This window comes from Macrotis lagotis, chromosome 1 (genome assembly GCF_037893015.1).
Source record: "Macrotis lagotis isolate mMagLag1 chromosome 1, bilby.v1.9.chrom.fasta, whole genome shotgun sequence".
In the NCBI taxonomy this organism is placed as follows: domain Eukaryota; kingdom Metazoa; phylum Chordata; class Mammalia; order Peramelemorphia; family Peramelidae; genus Macrotis; species Macrotis lagotis.
The window spans coordinates 650,785,033-650,810,773 of record NC_133658.1 but is presented as its reverse complement, the minus strand read 5'-3'; the positions used below and the strand labels follow the sequence as shown (position 1 = coordinate 650,810,773).

At 34.9% G+C, this 25,741-nt stretch overlaps 1 protein-coding gene across 2 annotated transcripts in view; it reads left to right on the top strand.

The window, feature by feature from the left end:
- The window catches only part of SPATS2L (spermatogenesis associated serine rich 2 like), a 334,205-nt gene that overhangs the window by 257,045 nt on the left and 51,419 nt on the right, over positions 1–25,741 (top strand). For both annotated transcript variants that reach the window (XM_074215357.1, XM_074215358.1), the window contains exons 4-5: positions 2,986–3,035; positions 8,262–8,502. In XM_074215357.1, coding sequence (XP_074071458.1) covers positions 2,986–3,035; positions 8,262–8,502 — 291 coding nt within the window. The remainder of the gene's footprint in view (positions 1–2,985; positions 3,036–8,261; positions 8,503–25,741) is intronic.

The following is a 25,741-nucleotide window of genomic DNA, read 5'->3' as shown; positions in this document are numbered from 1 at the left end:
ACCAAGATCATGTGTTAGAAGTCCTTTAATAATCACTAGATTTGTTGAAGTTTAATAGACCTCAGATATTTTAAAATTCATGTAAACAAGTTATTTATGGGTGGTCCAAATAGCTTTAAACATTCCAAGTAGAGTTCAAATTGAATTATAACTATTTCAGAGCATGCTGCTTGACTACATAATAAGTGCTTAAGCACTTTTTCATTCATTTTTTAATTCATTCATGATATAAGTTCTTTTTCTTCTGTGGAATTCCTCTCTGAAAATTCATTGTCCAGAGTACTGTTATTTGACCACAAAATCAAAGAACTGCCAAGTTGGAAGGAACTTCATGGAATACGTAGTCCAATAGTGCCTGAACAAGAATCCCTACTATAGTGACCCCAACAAATGATCATCCAGACTCCATTTGAAGATTTTCATTGACAAGGAACTCACTTACCCTTTTCAGAAGGCCCCTTCTACTTTGTAAAAGCTCTGATATGACCAGTAAAACTTTCCATTTACCCTAATTCTGCTGTCTGGAACCAAGCAGGACAAATTTAATGCTTTCCTGTGAGAAATCCACAGATATTTGAAGACTGTAACCATATCAACCCTCAGCTTCTCTTCAGTGTAGATTTACTTCTTTAAATCTGAATGTTTTGGGAAAAAATTTGATGTTGTACAACTAAGCAGGAAATGGGCACCTCTTCTTGCAGATGGAAAATACAAAATTAGGGGAAATTGCCTTAAATTCTTTCAGGAGAACAACAGATTGACTCTTAAGTAAGAACTTCCTGAACAATTGTAAACCACTTGGAGGAGTTTACTGAAAGTTATAATTTCTTTGCCAGGGGTCTTGCAAATGATTAACCAGGAAAATCTTGATAATTTGGGGAAACTTTAAGAAAGAGTAGCCCAAGTCATGTAAAGCCTGAATTACTGAATTTTTTTAGCAAAGATTTCATTATATCAGGGGCTTACAATAACTTGATTGAAGCAGCTAGCATGTTGATTAATGGAGTCCCAGACAATGAATAGAATGATAAAATAATTAATATGTCAACTCAGTAGTCATGCAAAGAGAGTGACATCTGTGCAATAAGGATTTAAGACCCAATAGAGATTGTTCTGAATTTTTTTTCTTGGTTTGAAAATGTCCTTAGAATTTCTAGAATTTTTAGAAGTGGAAGCAATGGTTAAAAAAAAAATTGTGATTGACTCCCTCATTTTATAGACGAGGAAACTGAAGTGTAGAAAATTTAAAGGACGCATCCAAGGTTAGATGTTGGCAGAACTCAAGTGGAGTGCTTTTTTTCTGCCAGACTACTATTGTAATTTTTTTTTACTGTAAAGATTGTACTGGGAATATATAAATTATATTGGGCATCTGGGTACTAGACCCTAAGTTTAAATATAGCCTCAGGTACTTACAAGCAGTGTCCTTTAACTTCTCTTGCCCTCAGTTTTCTTTAATAGGGTTAATAATAAAACCTATCTTCCAAAGTTGTTGTGAAAATAAAATGGCATAATATTTTGTAAAGCTCTTTGCAAATCTCAAAGTACTATATAAATGGTAACTTATTATTAATTTCTCCTCCTCCTCCTCATACTGTTTATTGTTGCGCAGTATAACAAAATTTTCAAGCAGCTTAGAAAAAGGATGGCTAGGTGGTGCAGTATAGAGAGAGAGATCCAGCCCTAGAGTAAGGAAGATGAATCTTCCTGAGTTTAAATCTTGCCTCAGACATTTACTAGCTATATGACCTTGGGTAAGTCACTTAACCCTGTTTATCTCAGTTTCCTTATTTGGAAAATGAGCTGAAGAAGGAAATACCAAACCACTTCAGTGCCTTTGCAAGGAAAAAAAAAACCTAAATGAGGTCACAAAGAAATGACAGAAAAGCTACAATTTACACAAAACAATTTTCTATTAGCAGTTACTACCCATTTATTCAATACATACCTATTGGTTCTGATAAGAAAAGTCTATAACAAATATCAACAGTTATAATCTTATGCTCACCATCTCCATTTGTAACCAAAAAATCAGAGCACTGACAATTTCATTCTCCTGAAAATCATGCCCCATGGGACCCAATCTTTAAGTTCATTATTCATCATCAGACCACTCAGGTCTTTTTAAAAGATAAAAAAACTTCTAGACCAATTACAAATTAATCTCATCATTAAGACAGCCTCTGTATGCCAATGAATAAATTAAGTTTATTATACTTATTCAAGTGATTTAGGTACTTGAAAGTATTTTAATGTATTCTTAAAATGTTCTATAATCTGTGATTTTCGTTAATTCAAGTTAGCTTTTCCCCAATTTGTTATATTGTAGATTTATTGTATAGTGTATATATGTAAATGGAATTTGATAGCATCTAAACTAAAGCTCTGGTTATAATGAGCTTCCAGTGCTTCAAAATTATAGGATAATAAACACTTAGTTCACTGTTATATCCACCATATAAGCCACAGGTCTAACAGAAATGTAAAAAAGAACCAAGTATGATTAAATTGTGTGATAAGACCTTTATGGTCATCAAAATTTGGAATGATCTGGTTGGTTTAGGGTTTTTTTTTCCATTGAGAAAGGTTATAGATATACTTCTCCATTCATCAAGTTTGACAAGTTTATTAATATTGCCTTTGACAGTGTATTTATCAAGAAATACGTCATTGACTCTGGCATAGTGAAGAATGATAGATAGCAGTGATGGAAAAGTAGTAGGAATTAATATTTCAGTGAGGCAAAAATCCTAAGATAAATGACATTAAGATGGAATTCTGGGTATTACAAAAATATATATTTATACACACACACACACACACACACACACGGTTTGTTTGAAAAAAAGATTTTACTTGCTAAGGCAGAATACTTTAACAAATAAAACAGTTTAAAAATTCTTCTAAGATAATGTAGTTATATTTTTTTATATATTAGAGCTGTTTTATCTCCCAGTATGTTAACTAATCTTTTTCTTTGTCTAGGTAGTGCAATTCAGGTATTGAAAGAATGGAATATGACTGGGAAGAAGAAGGTAAAGTACCAATGTTGATTTCAAAACAGTTGCATCCCCTTTGTTTTTCTGCAGTAGCATCTTGTTTTGTACTGATTTTATTCATGACCATATCTGTATTTACAATGCTTAACAAAAAAAATGGGCATTTTCATGTCATTAACCTCTTTTGCTACTGTGTGTACTGACAATCCTATATTCAGAGAGACATCAATCCTTAGCTATGCTTACATCTTTTCACTTAAAAAAAAAATTAAAGAGAATCAATTCTGTAATTTAAAAGGATTCTAGACAAATGTATCTGAAATTATCCTAGAGCACTGGATAAGAAGCATCAATTAACAACTAAGGTAGACTGGAGATTTCCAAAGAAATATTCATATGCTTCCTCAAATGAAGTCTGGATTGCCTAAGGAACCCTTTTCTGTCAATACATACGAATGTCTGAATACATGCATGTGTGTGGTATATGGCATATGTGTTTGCATGTTCAAGTATGAATAAATAGGATTGTGCTTATGTTGTGTGTATGTGTGTTACATGTTAATATACAGTGATGCAATATGTCAGTATATTGTATCACACATGTACACATCATGTATGTGTATGTTGTATGTTGCTGTGTGGTGTGTTTGTGTGTAATTTACATGAGTATAGTATTGTGTAGTGTTTTGTATGTGTGTATGATGAATTATAGAAACATATCTGTATATGCAATATAGGCGAATTATAATATGTAAAATAGGTCCACGTGTGCTTATATGCCTGTATGTTTGTATATGAGCATATTATGTGTACCTTATGCACATGTATGGATGGGTGTGCATATGTGCATGAATATATTCTATATAGCATTACATATATTAGAATCTGTGTATGTGTACACATGTAGTCATGTGGTATGTATGTGTGTTTTGTTTGTGTGCATGTATGTACGTGTACACGTGATCCATATACACACGTGCATATGCAATATATAGTATGTGCATGTGTTTTTGTATAGTATTATATATTATATATACATATATATGTGTGTATATATATATGTATATATATATATGTATATATATATATAATGTACCTATCTGCTTTTAGTTTGTATGCATAGGTGCATGTGTGTGCTATGTATTGTGTGTGTGTGTTTGCTTATTTAGGTGTGCCTGTGTATACTTGTACATAGTCATGTGTGCATAGACATGTGTATACATATTTTATATAGTCACAACACCTTAATAGCTTAGAGATGGATCCCTTTTAGCTCGACTATATACTCCTATGGTACTATAAACTCTCCCAGCACAAAGGAAAGATGCTTCCTCTAACCCTACCATTTTCTTTTGCCAACACTTGTAGTCACTCTCATTATGACTTTCTAAAGAAGAGGGGAAATGAGGTCTCCTGCTTGTATATTGAATTTGCCAAAGTTCATTCTTCGCCTTTTGCACCCCATTTCTCTAATATGCCCACATATGCTGTTCAGAGGACCCTTGCCTGCTGAGTATACTCTATTATAAAGACACAATTACCCTTTAATCTTTGACCTGTCTCAAGTCTGTAGGCCTGTGTGCAAAGAGCTCATTTCCCATTCTTTCCACATCTGGGGAAATGTGTAATATCATAGAGTTCATAGGATCCAAGTTTTAGATGGAGAAGGGAGTTTAGAAGCCATCTTCTAGTTCAATTTTCTCGTTTTACAGACACATAAAGTGAAGCCCAGAGAGGTTAAATGACTTTCCCAAGAAATGCATGAGAAACTGTCAAATTCATTGCTAAAATCTAAATAAACAATCGTTAGGTCTATTATTATCTGCCAGTGTGGTACCACTATCAAAAAAGGAATTGAAATGACAGAATCATAGATTGCAACATGAAAGGGACTTCAAAGGCCATTGATTGCAAACTTTAAAGAGCTATGTAAATCCTAGCTATTATTATTATTAAAGAAACCAATGTTCAGGGAAATCATTGACCGTTAAATTTTTAAAAGACCTGTATAGAAGATGAAAGCAAGGAAAGGTAACAAAGTGCAAATACAAAAACCCTGCAATGGTCCTTTAAAATAGTATCAGAAGTGCTAATATTCAGAATGAACTGAGGCTGGAAAGGAAAATTTAGGACAACAGAAAGGGGTTTTGTACATCTATATTGGGGGGGGGGGGAGAGATGAAAAGCTTGGGTTGATTTGGCATGAACTGTTCTCGACAAAATCATGATGGTTCTTTAAGTTCCCTTTAATAATACTTTCTGGAATTTTTCCAGAAATCAAATACAGGCTACCTTGACTATAATTTGAACAGCAGGATAACATTTGCCCCTTTCCTGTCCCATAGTACTTTTCCCATTTGCTGCAGCCTTTCAGCTATCATTGACACTCAGCAATCACGGTTACCAATGCTTTCATTGCTCTAGGATGTGCTTCATCTGGACCTGGAGACTTGAACTTATCAAAGGCAACCAGGTGCTCTCTTACTAGCTCCTTTCTTATCTTGAATATCAACTTTTTATTAGCTATTTTTGTGCAGTTCTTTCCAGGGCAAAGATCATTCTACTTGAGAGAGAAAACAAAATTAGAGTCAAGCAGCAAACCTTTTCTTAAATGTCGGTTTTTATCTTCTCATCCACTCTAAGCAGTGGGTTGATATTGCCTTTGATTTTTCTCTTTCCCCCACAAAAAAAAACCCTTTCTGTTGTCCTAAATTTTCCTTGTCAGCTTCAGCTCATTCTGAACATATTAGCACTTCCGATACTATTTTAAAGGACCACACAGGGCTTTTTTATTTACATTTTGTTATCTGTCCTTGCTTTCACCTTCTGTTCATGTCTTTTAAAACTAACTCAGTGATTTCCTTGAACATTAACAATCTTTAATGATAATAATAATTAGTATTTATATGGTGCTTTAAGGGTTTTTTTTTTTTTTGCTTTTTTGTTGCAAGGCAATGGGGTTAAGTGGCTTGCCCAAGGTTACACAGCTAGGTAATTATTAAGTGACTGAGGTCAAATTTGAACTCAGGTCCTCCTGACTCCAGGGCCTGTACTCTATCCACTGTGCCACCTAGCTGCCCCCAGTGCTTAAAGTTTTACAAAATACTGCACCTATATTATCTCATTTGATCCTCACAACAACCCTAGGAAATAAATGCTATTATTATCCTCATTTTACATTTGAGAAAACTGAGGCTGAGAAAACTCAAGTGAATTTTCCATAGTCACAAAACTACTGAGTATCCAAGGTAGGATTTCAAGACACATCTTTCTGACTCCAGATCTACCACTCTACTCCCTACTCTACCTACTTACCTTTAAACAACCTCTTTAAACTCTCCCTTTTCTTTATCATCAGAATTGTTTCTCTTCTCTTTTTCTCTAATACTAACTGCCCCTATATCATTTTAGTCCATGCTTATCCTCCTTATCATTTATCTGAAATCTCTCCTGAAACCTGGGATATGTTTCACAATGGGGGTATGTTGGGAAGTAAACCATGAAAAAAATAAAAGGCATCCATCAGACTTTTTCATAAAAGAACATAAGACTCATATTAGTTTATGCCTGACTTTTCCTTTCCTTCTTTATCATAAATTTGTCATAATACCTACAATTTCTCTTTTCTGTATTGGTGAGAATAAGATCAAGAATTAAGCCTCCTGTCTTCTTTCGTTCCTTTAGCTTTTAAAAGATGAAATTATATTTATGACAAGTTAAGATATTACAAATTTTTCACTTTTGTCAGAGAACTTCAGCAGATATCTGAATAATTGAAATTCTCTATCACTCCTATATCATGACTTCATATCATGTTTATCATCTATTTTCCAACATTTTTATCTCCAGGTGTAGCTCTTTATACTTATTTGGTTGTTATTTCTATATATTAAAATATATAACATATATTTCTATATAACATATAATATTGTTTGATATAATTTCCATATTTTATTGTATATTATTATATAATATAACATTTCTATATAAATGATTCCCAAATCTATTATTCCTGTCCTCTACTGAGCCCCTCTTTCATATTTCCAACAAAGTCTATCTAATATCTTCCCTGCCTCAACCTCTAACTGAATTCAGTTCAAAACTGAACATGAGTTCATCATCTTTCCTTCTAATCTGTCTCTTCTCCTTCCAGGCTTCCAGGTTTACAATCTTGGAATTTACTTTATTCCCTCATTCCCTTATCCCTATTATCAGTCAGTTGCTAATTCTTGTGAATTTGACTTCCATAGTTTCCCTGGCAGTATCCCCCCACTCTCCACATCACACATCCTAGGTCAGATTCCTTAGATCATCTTTTCCCCTGGATTAGTATAAATGCTATGAGACTCTCCCGTCTCCAATCCATACTTTGAATGACTGAGATGATCCTCTTAGTGCACAGCTATGACTTAGTCATTGAACAATGGCTTTCAATATTTCCTCATTGTCCATAAGACAAAATTCAAACTCAGACAAGTATCGAAAGCCCTCTGTAATTTGTTTTTCTAGTCTTACTTTACAATGGATCTTTCCCCCATGCCCAGAATGCACTCTCTCTCCTCACTTCTATCTTCTGTAAACCTTATTTTTGTTCAGAGCATCACTCCTATCCATTCTGCCTAACCTTCATTTACCTCCTCTCTTTACCTTTTCAGGGTACTTTGCTCGATCTTTCCTTTGCACTCCCATCACTCCTTTCTTTACTGTTATCCACAACCATACTGCTTCTCTACGACCACCCTTTCTCCAGTAGAATATAAGCTCCTTGAGGTCAGGAACCATTGATTTTTTTTCTTTTCATCTTCATTGCCTGTCATCTTGCATTATAGTAGGTACTCACTGAATGACCTTTTTTAAAATTTCAATTGGATGTGTTGATATGAATGTGGATATGATGTTTTAGCTAGTCTGGGAATTTCAGGAGCATTGTTTATATTACATTGAATTATATGCTACAACTCTCTCCATTTATTTCTCAGCTATTTGATACATTATCTGACATTCAACTTTTGGTATGGGGTGGGGGGTTTGTGGTCTAACATTTTTGTAGTAAAATTGTATGTAGCTTATTACTCAAAAATTTTGGTAGGTGTTGAATTAACTGGCAGCTATTTGTGGAATAAAACAGCTTTAGCTCCCCAGGTTCTTTTAGAACAGCCAGAAAGTGAATGTGAAAACACATTTCATTCAGATATCTAATTGTTCTCTTTTATTTCAAAAATTCATTTGGAATAATTTTTCTTCCCTTATTACTCATTCCAGAACAATAAAAGAAAACGAAGCAAGTCCAAGCAGCACCAGGCCAATAAAGATGCTAAGGAGAAGGTGGACAAACCAGAAGCAGCCTCCCTTGTGCCACCAGAGACATATAACTGCCATGTGAATGGCTCTGACAAGGATAACTCCTCCTCTGAGTCTTCCCATGAAAAAACAGAAAGGCTCCCTCATGAGAAGAAGTCCTTAGCCACTGAAGAGCCACTTCAAGTTCAGGCGGAAGCTACAGGTCAGTGTCAGTAGGCTAGGTAAAGAATGGACATTCTTTTATGGACGCACAAAAAAAAAAAAACAAAAGCAAGGAGACTGTGGTGTTTTCGGCATTGTTATTAGTACAACTATTACAAATGAAAATATGGGCCATCTGTCTGATAGTGATTCAGCTGAAGAATAACTACCATATCAGGGAAACCTTTCTAATGGCATATTTAGAGAAAGAATAGAGATTCAACCTGTCACAGAAATCCTGAACAGAGTTAATAAAAAGTGCTCTAGTGGTCATTTATAAAGAAATAAAACACATTAGCTGTTGATTTATCAGCGGCCAGCATTGCACTGGAGCTGTGCTGAAGTGACCAGGATACCTTGGAGCAAGCTTTCGTCTTAACTTTTTGCTCAACAAAGGTTTTTAACTCAGAGGAAAAAATCTTAAAGGATTTTAGAGGTGGATTGCTGAGTACATCATGGAAATTGCTAAAGAAATAGGATTGTTGCTTTATAGAAATAATGGCTAATTTTGCTAAAACATGCCAGTTCTATAAGATGAATTATACTCATTTTCATGGAAATATTCCTTTGAACATAATATGATATATTAGATATTTTATGTCTCTAAAAAAGGTTGTGTATAATTTTTGTTTTCTTAACTTTGGGACTTAGCTTATTTTCTGGTAAAGCATAATCTTTTTCATAGACATAGTTATTCAGATTAAAAAATTTTTAAATGTATAAATAACATAGTCATCATTTTTAACAAATAACTACTTTTACTAACTTGCTGAGTGACTTTGGCAAGTCATCTGTAAAATATGGGAATTGGATTAGATGATGGAATCACAGCTCTATAACCAGAAAGGACCTAGATGCCCTTATACAAATGAGAAAACTGAAAGTGGTCAAGTAACTCATCTAAAATCTTACTAGGATTCAGTCCCAGGTTCTCTTACTCTAGTGCTCTTTCAGCTTCATCAGTGATCTCTTGGCAGAATGGAGGAAATGCTAGACATATCACGAGACTTGGGTTTGAAACCCACCTTAGATACCTATTAGTTCATTAGGTTACCACATTACCAGCAGCAAATCATTTAAACTTTTAGAAATTCACTTTCCTCTTCAATAGAGTGGGGAATAATAATATTTGAATTACTTAATACACATGATTTTTGAGAAAAAAATGCTTTAGAAGCTTTAAAATGATATATAAATATGAGTTATTATTATCATCATTATTTTATTCTCATTTTTGATATAGTACATAGAAATTTCCCTGGGACAAGATTCCATTCCTCCTAGTAGGTACCTGCTAGGCTGAGGATGTCAATTACTACTGAGGCTGAGGATGTCATTTTAACCTCTGTATGCCTCAATTGTCTAAACTATAAAATAGAAATAAAAATAGCACCTATCTCCAGGATTGAATTAGATAATATTAATAAAGAATTTAACACAGGCTCTGATACATAGAAGGTGTTTAACAAGTATGTGGTTGTTTTCTTTCTTCCTCTATTAATTCTTTCATACTTAATATTATGTGGACTTATACACAGGTTGACAAAATAATAGCTTTTTGTTGGAGAATAGAAGTCTTGGGAAATAAGCTTGCCTTCCACAGGAGCAACAAGATCTTCTTCTGTATTATGCCAATAGCAGATAGAGCAACAGGAATGCTGTCACTATGTTTTATAAGCTTTTCATTCTGTGTAGCTATAGTTCTACACAGACTGAATATTTGGCATGGCAACATCTATTTAAAAATGTTGTGTTCAATTTTTTTCTAAATAAGTGTTATTTATGGGCAAGTGTAGGCAACATGATATTTTACCATTTATGCATACAATTTGTTATTAATATCAATATTTTTTAACATTTTCATCCTTTTTTGATGTTTACATAGAAATCATTGTTAAGGTCCCTTCCAGTTCAAAAATTCTATCATTTTTGTTGTCATTCATAAAATGAAGAATTCCATGGAAAGTCATGAGTGACAGATGTTTTGAAGGCAGTCTGTCATGTGGAAAAGCATTGGATGAGTGATGTAGAAAAGATGACAGAAAATAGAGCTGCCCAACTAATAGATTAGATCCCATGGGGCATTAAATGGTCAATTAGAAGATTTTAAACTTGTTGGAATAAGCCAAGGATTTGCCTATTTTGACGAAGATGAAAACACTGAGCCTAGGATCATAGATTCCAGTGTTCAGAGGATCATGATCATATTGCAGTGACAAAATTGGATATAGATTCTAGTAAGAAATAATATTGTTCCAAGGAGTAAGGAAATGTACTGTAGTCTCATCTCTTTTTATTCACAAGTCTTTGAGCTAGTCATTTCTCTTCTCTGGATCTCAGCTTCTACATTAAATAAAATTAATAAGTTGGATTAGATCAATTGAATTTAATTTCACTCTATAAAGTGTTATTCAAAGGGATACAGACCACACACACACACACACACACACACACACACACACACACACACACACATCAAAAGAGAATAACAAGTACTTAAAAGGTTTATAAAAAGAAAAGACCACAACAAACTGAGGTGGGTGGTCAAGAAAGCTCTTAGGGAGAAAGTAGTATTATGGCTGGGTCTTGAAAAATGGATGCATTTGAGAGAGAGAGAGAGAGAGAGAGAGAGAGAGAGAGAGAGAGAGAGAATGAGAATTGAGGAATAATCCTTTGAAATAGCAAAAACAAAAGCAGAGAAGCAGAAAATCATAAGATGTGTCTGGTGGTAGATGAGTTCACATTTAATAGCTAAAACTTATCAGTATTGTTCCATAACATAGAAATTGGGCTCAGAGCACTAAATTTCTTACATTAAAAAAAATTGTGACAGAATCAAGAAATGTACACATAACGTTTGTTATAAAATGATTTCCCTAGGAAAGAAATCACCACTTGTCCAGTAATAATCTGGAATTTATTTTTTCCTTTAGTATTTATTATGCAATAAATTTCACACTGCTTTGATTTATTAAACTTGAGAAGATAGAAATTAAAAAATTAAGGAATGGCAAAATCCCAACTTGCCTTGATATTATTTTCATTTGAATCACTTTCAGAATCTAATTGCTCAAGTTATCATTTTGACATTAATCACAAGCCAAAGGCCCATCAAGTATAACACTTAGAGGAAATGCAATCCAGGTGTACCTGATTGTTCTCTGTGGGAGTCCTTTTGGAAAGTGAATAAAAGGCAGGCCTCTGAGTGAGGAAGACCTGGGTTAAGTTGTGACTCTAACCCCTGCTATTTGACCCTGGGCCAGTCATTTACCCCCTCAGTTTTCCAGGAAACACTCTACAGCCATAAGTTACAAGAGTATCATTGGATGATCAAGAAAACAAGGGAGCATTAATTAGCATCTTCTGCATGGCAGGTATTTTGGCAGGTGCTAGGGATAGAAAAGGAAAACAATGCTCTCAGCTTATATTCCTGGAAGGGAAACAACATACAGACATGTAAATGAAATACGCCATGTCTCCACAAATGGGTGGTCATAAAAGGGTATAGAAAATGTGTAGAACAAATGCAAGGTGATTTGGGGGAGACAGTAGTGCAAGTTGTGTGTCATGGCATCTTCTGGCCATCTGGTAATGTCCATGGACTCCTCAGAAGCATGTTTTCAGGTGCAAAAATATAACATGTTAGATTCGAAGGAAACATTGAAAAACAGCTATCAAAATATTGAAAAAACAAGTAATAGTAAAATATCTAGTAGTAGATTTATTATCTAGAATGAATTTTAATAATGAGCATAAAAGTGTTTTAAAATATCTGTAACCACTCTAATATGATATAAAAATAAATATAATTTCCATTAGTGACAGTCACATATGCTGTTAATAATATTGTAGTTTGATGCTTACATTCAAAATTAAAGGAAAAGATAAATTTTAGTTAGAAGTTAAAAATAGACTTGATTTTCTACAAATTCCAGTTCACTGATTCCCTTAAATCTAATCAGAGACTCTTTGGGCAATTAATACAATGCCTTTTTGTTCAGTCTTTACAACTCTTTATGACCCTCTGCCAAGTTCTGCTATTCTCTGCTATCTCTTGAAATCTGAGTTTAGGGGCAGCTAGGTGGCACAGTAGATAATGTACCAGTCCTGGAGTCAAGTACCCGAGTTCTAATTCAGCCTCAGTCACTTGATACTTACTAGCTATGTGACTTTGGGCAAGTCACTTACTTAACCCCATTGCCTGACAAAAGCAAACAAACAAACCAAGTTCATCATTATTTCCATGATACTATCTACTGGTCTCAAAGTTTGCCACATTCTTTTCCTTTTACCTTCAATCTTTTTCAAAGTTGATTTTTTTTCCCAATGAGACCTCTTTATTATGTGGCCAAAGTATTTAAGCTTCAGCTTCAGTATTTGACCTTCCAATGAATAAATAGCCTGAATAAAAGCTAGTTGACTGGCTGATTGTGAATCCAGGTTAAAATAAACCTTTTCACTAGATCATTGTAAAAACTTTCCACATTATGAGTTCCCTTCCACTGATGAAATCATTCAAATGATGCCTCCCAAAAACATTATGTGTACATCAGGTGGATTCCAGAAATGTTCAAGGGTAATTCTCACTAAGAAATCTCTATAAACCCACAAACATTAATTAAACATCCTTCTGCTATAGGCAGATTGCTTTATAAATCTACATTCCTATGGTTTATCTGTTTTGATAGGTCCTGTAGTCTTACACACATTTTTTCTTTCACCAAGATCCATCACTCCTGCTACCTCTTTTTACCAGCGGTTCATTTAGAATATCTAGCATTGTTGAGATCTTCACTATAAGACCTGAGCATGTAATGAGAGAAGCTACATGGATTTCTAATAGAGGAGAAAAAAATACTTTACTTACTTGAACATTGGTACCATGCTTATTATTACTCTAAAGAAAAAGATTTGGTCTTAGCTAGAGAAAGATGAAAAGGTGTTATCCTCTCCCTGCATTCTCAAAACAGTAGATTGACAAGGAAGCTAATGAATTTTTCAATAGGTTTCATAACAAAAATCAGTCAGCAGGAATCTTGAGAAAACAATTCATAAGGAAGTGTCCACTCAAGCTAAGTTATTAAGATTAAGGAGTTTACAGCCCTGTAGAGCAGAAAGAGATCCACAGTCTAGTCCAAGGTTCTCCCATTGAATGGATTAGGAAACTGAGGCTTGGAGATATTAAGTGGCTTGTCTAAAATGACATTACTAATAAGTGTTAAAGGTAGCATGAGACCCCAGGTCCTTGACTCCTATTTCAAAGCTCTCTATAGAGTTTGATTCAGTTTGGGGGTATTTTTTAAAGAAATTGCTATGGACCAAGTACAAGAAAAATCAGGAGCACCCTAGTTCCTGAAAACATGGAAAGTAATGTCATGACTAATAATAACTTGCAACCAACAATAATAACCAAAGGAAAAAACATAATACTCTTATGGAGTTCCAGGCAGATGGGGAGATTTTCAACATGACTAAAAGGCAATCTTCAATCTGTTCGTGGATGTTCATTTATCAGACTTACTAGTAATAAAACAGGCTCAAGGAAACTTGCTCTGGATAGCCCATTTGGGCAGCAGACTGTGAATCATGTGTTTTATCTTTTTATAACACATTGACATTCAGAATCTCCCTTTTTTCTAAAGCCTTAACCAGTTAAGCTAGCTTCAAGAGATGTGCAGCTGGTTCAGGGGTGTTAGTGTGACTTGCTAAATGAAAAATACCTACAAAAAGCAGAGAACAGAATTAAAGGGTTTCATTTGTTTTGGTTTTTAGTTTTGAGTTTGTTTGTTTTTTTAATCCTTCATCATTTAAGGTCAAAAATACCTAAATGATCATTCAGCAATACAATGAAAACACATCCCTCCACAAAGCTGCCAAATTGTCATGCCTAAAATGCAAGTTTATGTCACTCATTCAAGAAATCTTCAGTGATTTCCTATTAGCTCTCAGATAAAATAGAAAATCCTCAGCTGAACATTTAAATCCCTCTACAATCTGGTTCCCACCTACCTCTCCAGTCTTATTTCATTTTAATCCCCTTTCACTCGCTGTCTATTCAGTCAGACTGGCCTGGCAGTTCTTTGCTGAACCCAACATTCCATCTGCCTCCTTCCAAAGCCCCCATGTCTGAGCTGTCCACAGACTCCATGGTCCTCCAAAAAGGACAGCTCAGAGTCACTTTCTGTTTGTACTCTTTGTCTTGAAATTACTTTGTATGTGCTTTGTGTGGGTTTTCATGTATATGTATTTGTGTGTATATATATATATTATATATATATATATTATATATATATATATGGGGGTATATAAACACACAAAGATGGATGGATGGAGAGAGAGAGAGAGAGAGAGAGAGAGAGAGAGAGAGAGAGAGAGATCTATATCTGTGTGTGTTGTTCAGTTCAGTTGTTTCAGACTCATTGTGACCCTTTGCAAAGATACTGGAGTGGTTTACCACTTTCCTCCAGTTCATTTTACAGATGGGGAAACTGAGGCAAGATGGGTTGAGGAACCTGTAGGTCACATATCTAGTAAGTGTCTGAGGTCGTCAGCTTTGAACTCAAGAAGATGAGTCTCCCTGCCTTAAGATTTCACACTCTACTGAATTGCCTACACACACACATACATACACACACACACACACACACACACACACACACACCCCACATGTGTGTGTGTTTATATATGTATATATATTTATGTGTATCTCCTTCTTGTCCCCTTTACCACAGAAATTTGAGGATGGAAGCTTTCATTTTTGTCTTCATATTCCCAGTATGGTGCCATCCATGTACATGGTAGGTTGCCAGGTGGCAAAGGGGATAAAGTGCTAGACCTCAAGTCAGAAACATGAGTTCAAATACTACCTCAGGTATTACTAGTTAAATGACCTTCATAAGTCATTTAACCTTTGTCTCTCTCAGTTTCAAAAACTATAAAATGAAGGTAGTAATAGCATCAAATTCCCAAGGTTTTTGTGAGAATAATACGAGATAATATTCATAAAGTGCTTTGCAAATCTTAGAGAGCTATATAAATACTACTACTATTAGAGATTTAATTTTTCATATTGGACTGAATTGAATATGTCAACTGAAAGATTTGAAGTTTGGAGGGTTTGAATTAAATTTGTACTTCTATTTTTATACAGTTAAACTTCAGCATAAAAAGGTATTTTACTCTTGAGGGTTTATATATATTATAATAAATATACACATACAAATACATATATATATATATATATATATATATATATATATATATGAAGAATATATATTAGCTCAGGTAAAAGCTTTTACACAAGCCAAGCAATCACATCATGCTTTCAAAAATCAAACACACACACACACACACACACACACACACACACACACACACAGACAAAGAACAATAGAAAAGCACAAATTCTTTCTTGTCTCTCTTCCTGGATCTAAATCAGTCTGACTAGTAAATCCCCTACATTGCAGGACTCCGATATCTGCTTCTCTGTGTTAGCTTTGGGGAACAAGCCGTCTTCTATAGCTTTTATTTTTTTTTTCAAAGCACTCAGAGAAATCTGGTTTGACGTTTGATTTTTTTTGGGGGGGGGGGGTTGTTATTTGTCCCAGTCAGTAGCTGACATAACATAGTGTTAACATACACATGAATCTATTTCACAATCTTTCCTTCAATTTTATCTGTGTCTAAAGGAGCATCATGGTTGGTATTTTTCCTGTAAAGTATGCATTTCATGTTTAAAGCAGTACATTGGCATATTACTATATTCTCATTCTCCATCTGAATCAAATTTTACTAGAATTCAACAAGTTTAAGGAGTCCCCCCTGTTAGGGGACTAGGCAATGATGGGGTATAGAGACGAAGGGCACTGTCCATGCCTTAGGCAACGTTTGCTCTGGAAGAAGACATTGCCACTTAAGAGTATCTGTGATTTTCTCTGTCCATGATTTTTCTTAAAGGTAAAGATAGTTTAATTAAAGTTAATTTGAGAGTCTAGCCTATTCATTTGACTATAGCTTGCTAGCTGGAAGGGACCTTGGAAATCATTTAATCCAACCGCTCCACTTGAAAAATGAGGAAACTGAGGCCTTGAGATGTCAAAAGACTTATCCAAGGTCATAGAAGGAGTAACATGATTGATTCCAAATTGCTGTAACCTTATTTCTATACTTTCTGATCCAAGTAGATTTTAATGGTTGTACAGATTATAAACTGCAGATTTCTTCATGTGTTTTGTATTTAATTTATATAGGCTTTGTTGTTGTCTAGTTTTTTTTAAGTCATGGCTGATACTTTGTGACCCTCAATTTGAGGTTTTTTTGACAAAGAGACTTGAGTTCTTTAACCATTTCCTATTCAAACTCATTTTAAAAATGAGGAAACAGGCAAAAAGTAAGTGACATATTCAGGGTTACCCAGCTAGTAAGTGTCTGAGGCCAGACAAATTCAGGAAGATGAGTCTTTCTGACTCTTTGCTCTCTGCCTTGGCACCTAGCTAGCACCTATGCTATATATATGTATATGTTATGTGTGTGTGTGTGTACATATATATGTGTGTGTGTGTATGTTGTGTATGTGTATATATTCTACTAGGACTATATATATATATATACATATATATATTTGCTAGGACCTATAATGTATAAACCATGTCTATAGCTTGAATCACAATGCTGATTCTTTTGCACCTAATGTATAATATTACTATATTTAGTTATTATAGAGTTATTATGGTTATGTCTACTTTTTCTGACAGGCTGTTTTGCAACTAAGTTTTCCATACCCTAAACTAAATTATATGTGATATAATCATTTATAGTATTTAGGAGTGTCAGGGAGGGAAGAATTTATTAATTGGGTTATATTGATTTGGACTGGTCAAGCTTTCATTTGTTACAAAAATATGTGTTTAGTAATCCAGAGATCCATTGCTTAAGATTGGTAGCTATTTATCTTAATTATCAGGTTTCATAGAGAGGTCAAAATCTCATGCATTTTTATCCACACCTAAGTGAATTGACTATTCTAAGTGAATAGGCAAAGTATGCTCTGAGAAATATGAAAATTTGCGACTTCAGAAGAAGACACATTATAACCTAGTGATTTTGTTAGGCAGTACCATGCAAAATCCTGTTTTCTTATCAGTGAAGCATTGAGAGATGCATTTATTTATTTATGTAACATAGAAAAGCTTTAAAATACTATGTTTTGCTCAGATGTGCTTTTCTGAAATTGCATCTCCAAAAGTAGACTGGCACCATCTTAAGTGTGTGTATATAAATAGCTAAAAATTAGTTTGGAGACTGCTATGTAGTTGATATAATCTTTTTAAGTTAGATTTGAATAGCTTGTTTGTAGACATAAAAAAACTTCCTTCAGTAAAGGTCAACTACATGTAAATAAACAAAAGTGGAGGGGGAAGCAATTAGGAACAGAAAAGGGAAAGGCCTATGGAAATTTTTCAAATATTTAAGGATTTGAAAAGGTCCATGTTGATCATTTTTTAAAACAAACTCATGGGGCCCCTTCATAGTTCTTCCAAGAAAAGATTATTTTCATGAGATAAATATATTTTTAAAAAATCAACCTCTACATCCTTCGGTGTGAGAAAAAGCAAGTAAAAAAGCATTGAATAGATTTTATGTGTTTTTCTGAACTTACAGATCCAAGGATCAAACATGAATGAAAGTGAATAAACAATGGCAAGCTTCCTATTCACTTACAAGCTCCTGCCATCATCATTCCCGTGGTATTTACAATTGGGGACTTCTAAATCATAGGTGTAAGAATTAGTTGTGGTAGTTTTAAGATATGTGGAAGAATCATTGTAGAAACCTAGCACCACAAACTATTTTTTGTAGTAAAAACAGAGAGATGTAGGACAAATATTTTAAAAAGTTAGTTTGTTTCAAATGAATTGAGTGTCTGAACTCCTCGAGTGGTTTTTAAAGAGTTCCCAGTTAATTTGGGACAGATTGTTCCAGGAATCTATGCTTGAATTCGTATTGTTAAAGTTTTCATCAAGAATGTGGATGAAGACGGGGTGGCTAGGTGGCACAGTGGATAGAGCACCGGCCTTGGAGTCAGGAGTACCTGGGTTCAAATTCAGTCTCAGACACTTAACAATTACCTAGCTGTGTGGCCTTGGGCAAGCCACTTTTAACCCCATTTGCCTTGCAAAAAACTAAAAAAAAAAATATAGAATGTGGATGAAGAGATTGATGACATCCTTAAAATATACAATGACAGGGCAACTAGGTGGTGCAGTGGATAGAGCACTGTCCCTGGAGTCAGGAGGACCTGAGTTCAAATCCATCCTCATACTTAACAATTACCTAGCTGTGTGACCTTGGACAAATCATTTTAACCCCATTGCCTTAAATAATTTTTTTTTAAATGCCTATGAGTGGGGTGGCTAGGTTGCGCAGTGGATAAAGCACTGGCCCTGGAGTCAGGAGTACCTGGGTTCAAATCCTGTCTCAGACTTAATAATTACCTAGCTGTGTGGCCTTGGGCAAGCCACTTAACCCCATTTGCCTTGCAAAAACCTAAAAAAAAATGTCTATGAGGTAAAGCTAGATGGGGAGGGGAGGGGGATGACTAATATGTTAGATGAACCAAGATCATATCAGGCCACCATTTTTATTTAATTGTTGTATATTAAAAAAAGATAATGATCTTGTCATGTCACCATGACAGAGGTGACGCCCTGGTAGGGATGTGAATTGAATTTGAGATGTACTTTGTCCTCCTTCAGAGACATCTAAGTCCAGTGGCCAAATATAAACCAGGACAACTGGAGATGGCCCTGGATGAGAGGCAATCAGGCTTAAGTGATTTTCTCACACACAGCTAGTAAGTGTCTAAGATTGGATTTGAATTCAGGTCCACCTGATTTCAGGGCCAATGCTCTACCAATGTGCCATCTAGGTGCCTGTTAGAGGAGATACAATCACACCTGCAAGTAGGCCATGCCTCACTAAACCCGTGCCCTGCCCTATGCTTCCCTGGGACATACAGAGCCAGTCAGAGTCACAGGGTGACATTAATGTTGTTCCCCTTTTTACAACTAGTAGTATCAGTAGGGAATATATTGTGCCTCAGGTAACCTGTGACAGAAGTAACATCTTCCTTCCCTCTGCTGATTCAACATCCAGCAGCCTGGATATTTTCTGTTTCATCAGAAATATCAGAGAAACTTGAGAAGCTATTTGATTCTCCATTTCCTTCTCAATGGTTTCTTGACCACATCTTTTATTGAGGAAAAAAGAAGAGGGAGATTCTAGTGTGGACTTACGAATCCCTTGCAGGGGACAGCTAGGTGGCACAGTGGAATAGAGCATGGGATTCAGGAGTACCTGAGATCAAATCCAGCCTCAGACACTTGCCTGGCTGTGTGACCTTGGGCAAGTCACTTAACCCCATTGCCTTAAATAAATTTTTAAACAATTTAGAAAAAGAATCCCTTTCAATATGCTTCCAATAACTGAACTGTACAAGCAAGGACCATTCTCTTGAATCTTACAGAGGGTTTCTTTGGTGCCTAAGAGTCTCTAACAGAGGCTGAAGACAAATAATGACCAGGAAGAACTCCTAAGATGCTTTTTTTATGTAATTAGTGGAGTGAGTTGTCAGCACTATCCAATTCTTGCTAACAGAGTAGTTCTTTCTCCTGTTGTTTTGGGATAGAAGAACTGGACAGTCCTCTCCATTGCTGGAAGCAGACCTCTTTACAACTCAAAATTTCTTAATTTTTGGGGTCAGTAGAGAAGAGACAAAAATGAAAAAGTATCAGGACCACATTAAGCATTAAGGAAAGAATGGTTCCCATAACCGTTCAGGGTTATATGACACATTACTGTTTGAGTTAGTCCAAAGCTAGTCCTCTGAATTTCCTCAGAGGAAGAAACTGAGACTTCTGAGACCTTCTACTACAATAACTTGTTTCTATATTAGTGCAAGATCAGTTGAAGAGAAGAGGATTAGAAATGAGTTTCCTTATTTCCTTAGGCATAGGTTGTTAAGTAAGACATATATACAGTAACATTCTAAACACTCGAACATTCCAAACCTCGGAGATTTTACTAACAATGAGGCAACTGTCAGTGAACTTCAGAAACCTGAAAAAAGAACAACTGCCAGGCAGTCTATTCATATTTCTGCTTGTTCACATCCTAATTCTCTGATAGTACCGCCTTCTCCCCCATGCTAATTAGCATTATCTTACATTTAAGCAGTTTTTGAATCTTGAGTAATTCTTTTCTTATTTCCCAGCTGCTAGCTAGTGTATTAGGTTGTAATTTAAAGCCCCTATTTTCCAAAAATAAAATGGCTGTTCTTGGAAGCTCAAAAGAAACAAGTTTTCTTTAGGGTTGTGATTTTAACAATGCCTCTCATTTAAGAAAAGAAAATAATGAATCTCATCAGCAACCAGAACAGAGAGACTAGAACAGGGACAAGTCTAGAAGAACCTGTGCCACTGAATGACAAATTTCAATACAAACATTTTAACCCATTTTAACCCTTACATGCTTAAAGTGCTTATTTACATTATTCCCACCCTGACCAAATATTTCATTGTGTGCTGTAGTGTTCCCTTAATTAAGTTTTGTTGTTTTTTGTTTTGTTTTGTTTTGGCAAGGCAATAGGGTTGTGACTTGCCCAAGGTCACACAGTTGGGTAATTATTAAGTGTCTGAGGCCAGATTTGAACTCAGATTCTCCTGACTCCAGGGAGTCAGTAGGATTTTTCACACTCAAACTACTTTCCTGAATGTTGTGATCATTGCTGTATAAGGCAATGTAAGTCTAATGCAAAAGGATTTCAAGTGGAATGTAGTGAATGGCAGCAGTTAAACTAGATGGTCATAGAGCCATACAGATCTAGAGCTAGCAGGGTCCTCTAAGACCATCTAATTTAACCCTCTCATTTTACAGATGAAATGAAGTCAAAGGAGGTTAAGGGCTGTGCCTTAATCAAAGGCAAGATTTGAACCTAAGTCCTTTGACTCTTTGTGTCAATTGTGTCCAGCCCTTTATGATCCCATTTGGGACTTTCCTGGCAAAGATACTGGAGTGTATTGCTATTTCCTGCTCCAGTTCATTTTACAGATGAGGAAACTGAGACAAACAGATTTAAGTGATTTGCCCAGGGTTACATAGCTCGAAAATGTCTGAGGCCAGATTTGAATTTACAAAGATGAGTCTTCTCTTTCCAGGCCCAGCACCTTGCTGCCTGCTTTGACTCTACAGAATTATTGTACTACCTAAAGCAGAATACTTCTTAATGATATAAATGTAGAGAATTATCCTTATTTTTCCCCAGCTTTAATTTAAAAGTTTACTTAAAAGTCCACTTAATTTTTTTGGCTTTCTTTCCTTTTTTTTTAAACTTAGCATAGGTACCTATGAGATATACAAGTAGTTTTGCAGAACAGAATGACCTAAACTACTTAGCTCAGGATGAATATTTTAACCCAGCCTATTATGTTATTTTGTTATGAAAGAAGTTTTTATATTCACCACTCTACACCTTTCAAATCTATTACTTCTCATTTTGTAGATAGGAAACTTTAGGTAGTATCATTGTCAGTCTACTTAAAACTGAGTCAGTGCTCAAGGTAGAAAATTTTACAAGTCAGAACTTTTGTTCTTTGTCCTTTGTTCATTGGTAGTACCTTTCCTTCATTAAATACTAAGGGAGGAGTAATTTACATGATAGCTCATGATTATATAGCACAGTATAGTATAACATGTCCTTTCCTGATAACATCCAGTAATGTAAAGAGTGAAAGTGTTACCATCCCAGTTTTATAAATGAAGAAACTGAGACTTCTGAGACCTTCTGCTATAATAACTTGTTTCTATAAATATTAGTGCAAGATTAATTGAAGAGAAGGGGACTAGAAAATAAATGACTTTCATTGTTACCGATAGCAGCAACAAAAAAGTTAATTATTATTAGCAATATGGAAATTGAACAAATTCATTTGTGGCTCTTCAGCTAAATGTAACTTTAAAAAAAATAGTAGTGGGACAGTTAGGTGGCGCAATGGATAGAGAACCGACTCTGGAGTCAGGAGTACCTGAGTTCAAATCCGGCCTCAGACACTTAATAATTACCTAGCTGTGTGGCCTTGGGCAAGCCACCTGACCCCATTTGCCTTGCAAAATCCTTAAAAAAAAAACCTAGTAGAAAATATCGCTCAAAATACTTCGTTTCTTTCACCATGTACAATTGAACAAATATTTTCTTTTTCTTGATATTCTTGCATTTGCTGTAGTATTAATAGAAAGGAAGAAGAAAAATAGAATGTCTGTCATCTGTCTACTGCATTGTGATTTTTAGTGCTTAACTTATATGACTGAGATTGTTCATCTATAAAGGGATGGTCTTAGACTAGATCAGTATTTCTCAAACTATATTTTTATAATCCAAGAGTTCCATTTAATGCAAACAGAAGTTCTCTGAGAAAAGTTGATGTTCATATTAACTTCTTTTTTGAATTAGTCAAGATAAAATTATGTGTGTATCAGAAATATTATGTATGGCACATGAAAATATAATAACAATAACTAACACTGCTAGGCATTGTGATAAACACTTTTATTATCTCTTTCTTCCTCATAACAGAAACTGAGGCACATAGAGGTCAAGTGACTTGCCCAGGGTCATACAGCTAAGAAGTGTCTGAAGTTTGATTTGATATCAGGTTTTCCTAACTCCAGGCCCAATGATTTAGTCAATGTACTACCTATCTGCCTTATATTCATATTTCTATTTTGTTCTCAAATTTCCCTAAATCCCAGGGACATGCTTTACCCCCCCCACCAAATTTCTCAGATCAGTATATATACATACATACATACATATATGTATGTATGTGTATAATATATCTGTATAAAAAATCAGAAGCAATATAGTCAGTATAGTTCAAGACACACACACACACACACACACACATAGAATCAGCAGAGTTAGGACTCTTATAACTCTGAAGCTACATTTTAGGATCATTGAGTCATTTCATGCTTAAAACAAGTCTGTTAACTTAGCAGAGAAAATATTATAATCTCTATTTTATACATGAAAAAAAACAGATCCAGAATGATCTTCAGTGATCCAGCCAGTTAGTGTGTTGCTATCTTGGAGTATTAAGAATAAACTTTTTTAAATTCAAAAGAAAGAGGGAAGGAAAGAGGAAGAGGAAGGGAGGGAAGAAGGAAAGAAGGAAGAAGGGGAAGAAAACAAAGAGAAAGGAAAGAAGAAAATAAGAGGAAAGGAAAACTAGGTCCAGCCAGAGAGGTCAAGGAATTTGCAGAAGGTCACACTGAAATTCAGTATATAACTGGAACTACAACCCAAGACTTAAATGCCAAGAAGTATGTTCCCCTCCCCTTTGCTTCCTCTTGTCCAGAGATAAGGGATGCAAGGCATCCATTTTTCCTCTTCATGGAAGTACATCAATTCCATTATGGTACTTTATCTCTTGGAATTTTTTCAAGATGTAATTAATTATCCCTTATTTACAACTTTATTTATTTGGAGTTTCTTCTAAAATTTTTCATTCATTCATTCATTTATTTATTTTGGTGTAACAAACTAAATAGATATAGAGGTAGGAGGAGTATCAGAATTATTCTGGTTCTGGACATTCTGCCTCCCAATAAAAACCAGTTCCACAACTCATAACCACTTTATTTACCAAAAATATGCTAGGTCTGTCAGAAGTTTTAGTGAGAGACAGTAATTCAGACCACTAAGGTACTTATTTAATTTAATTTAATCCAACAACATTTAGTAAGAGTGTATCATGTGTCTGGTACTCTGCAATATACAAAGATGGTAGTCCCTGCCTTTGAGGAGCTTTCATTCCAATAAACCTATCCAAAATAGTTAATAAACACAAAATATAATTAATATTTCCCCAAAAACCTAATGCTCTAAAGAGAATCTCATGTCTCAAAATAGTTAACATTTAAATAGCAATTTTATGGTTTACACAACACTTTACAAATATTCCTTCATTTGTTTCTCACAATAAACTTGGGAGGTAGGTGGTATTATTTTCAATATTTTATAGGTGAGGAAATTGAAGCATACAGAGGCTAAGTGACTTGCCTGAGATCACACAGCTAATAATTGTCTGAGACAGACAATTGAAGTCAGATCTCAGATCTTCCTGACTCCAGACCCAGCTTGCCATCTACTGCACCCCATAGTGAATCACAATGCATAAATCACAGGAAAATTAGAAAGAATGATTGTCACAAGATTTAGATCCTTATTAACCACAATAAAAAAAACTATTTCATTTGACAGTTTTATTTTTCTTTTCCCCTTTTACTCTCTCTTATTTAAGAAAACAATCAGAATAAAAATTAAACATTCAAAATTGATGAACTCTTAATAGTTTTCTACTTTACACAAATCATTTTACTGAGTTCTAGGAATAAAAATATGATAAAAACTTTATAATTTTTGCTCACACATAAAATATAGAGATGTATGTATGTATGTATGTATGTATGTATATGGAGATTTGTACTACTTCATCTCAACAACCAAATAGTTTAATCAGCAGACTCAGAGGTCTAGTAACTGTCAGAGGCAGAATCATTATTGCACAAATCAGAATAAGGTAAATGAATAGGAAAATAAACCCCTAGATGCCACAAACTATTTCCTTTATTTGTTTTTGTAGCAACAGAGTCTAACACAGTGCATTTATAGTAATAAATGTTAATTGATTGATTGACTGATGAATTGATTGTTTAATGAAGCCAAAGAAGCATGAGGCATTTAAAGAGGGAGAGTTTATCTCTAGCTTGTAGGATCAGCTAGGCACGTAGGTGGCATAGTGGATAGATCTGGGCTTAGAATCAGGACAACTCCTCTTCATGAGTTGAAATATGACTTCAAGTCACTTACTGCCTGTGTGACCCTGGGCAAGTCACTTAACTCTGTTTGTCTCAGTTCCTCATCTGTAAAATGAACTGGAAAAAGAAATGGGAAATCACTGCAGTATCTTTGCCATTTGAGACACAACTGAAAAATAATTGAATGATAACATCTGAAGGGTCAGAAAAATCTTTATGAAGGTGGTGACATCTGAGTGAGACCTTAAAGAAAGAAATCCATTCCACATCTGAAATATGACCTATCGGAAAGCAGAACAAGATCAGGGAGTAGCTAATAGATCCAGGAGGGTAGAATATTAAGTACAGAAAGGAAAGTATAAAGT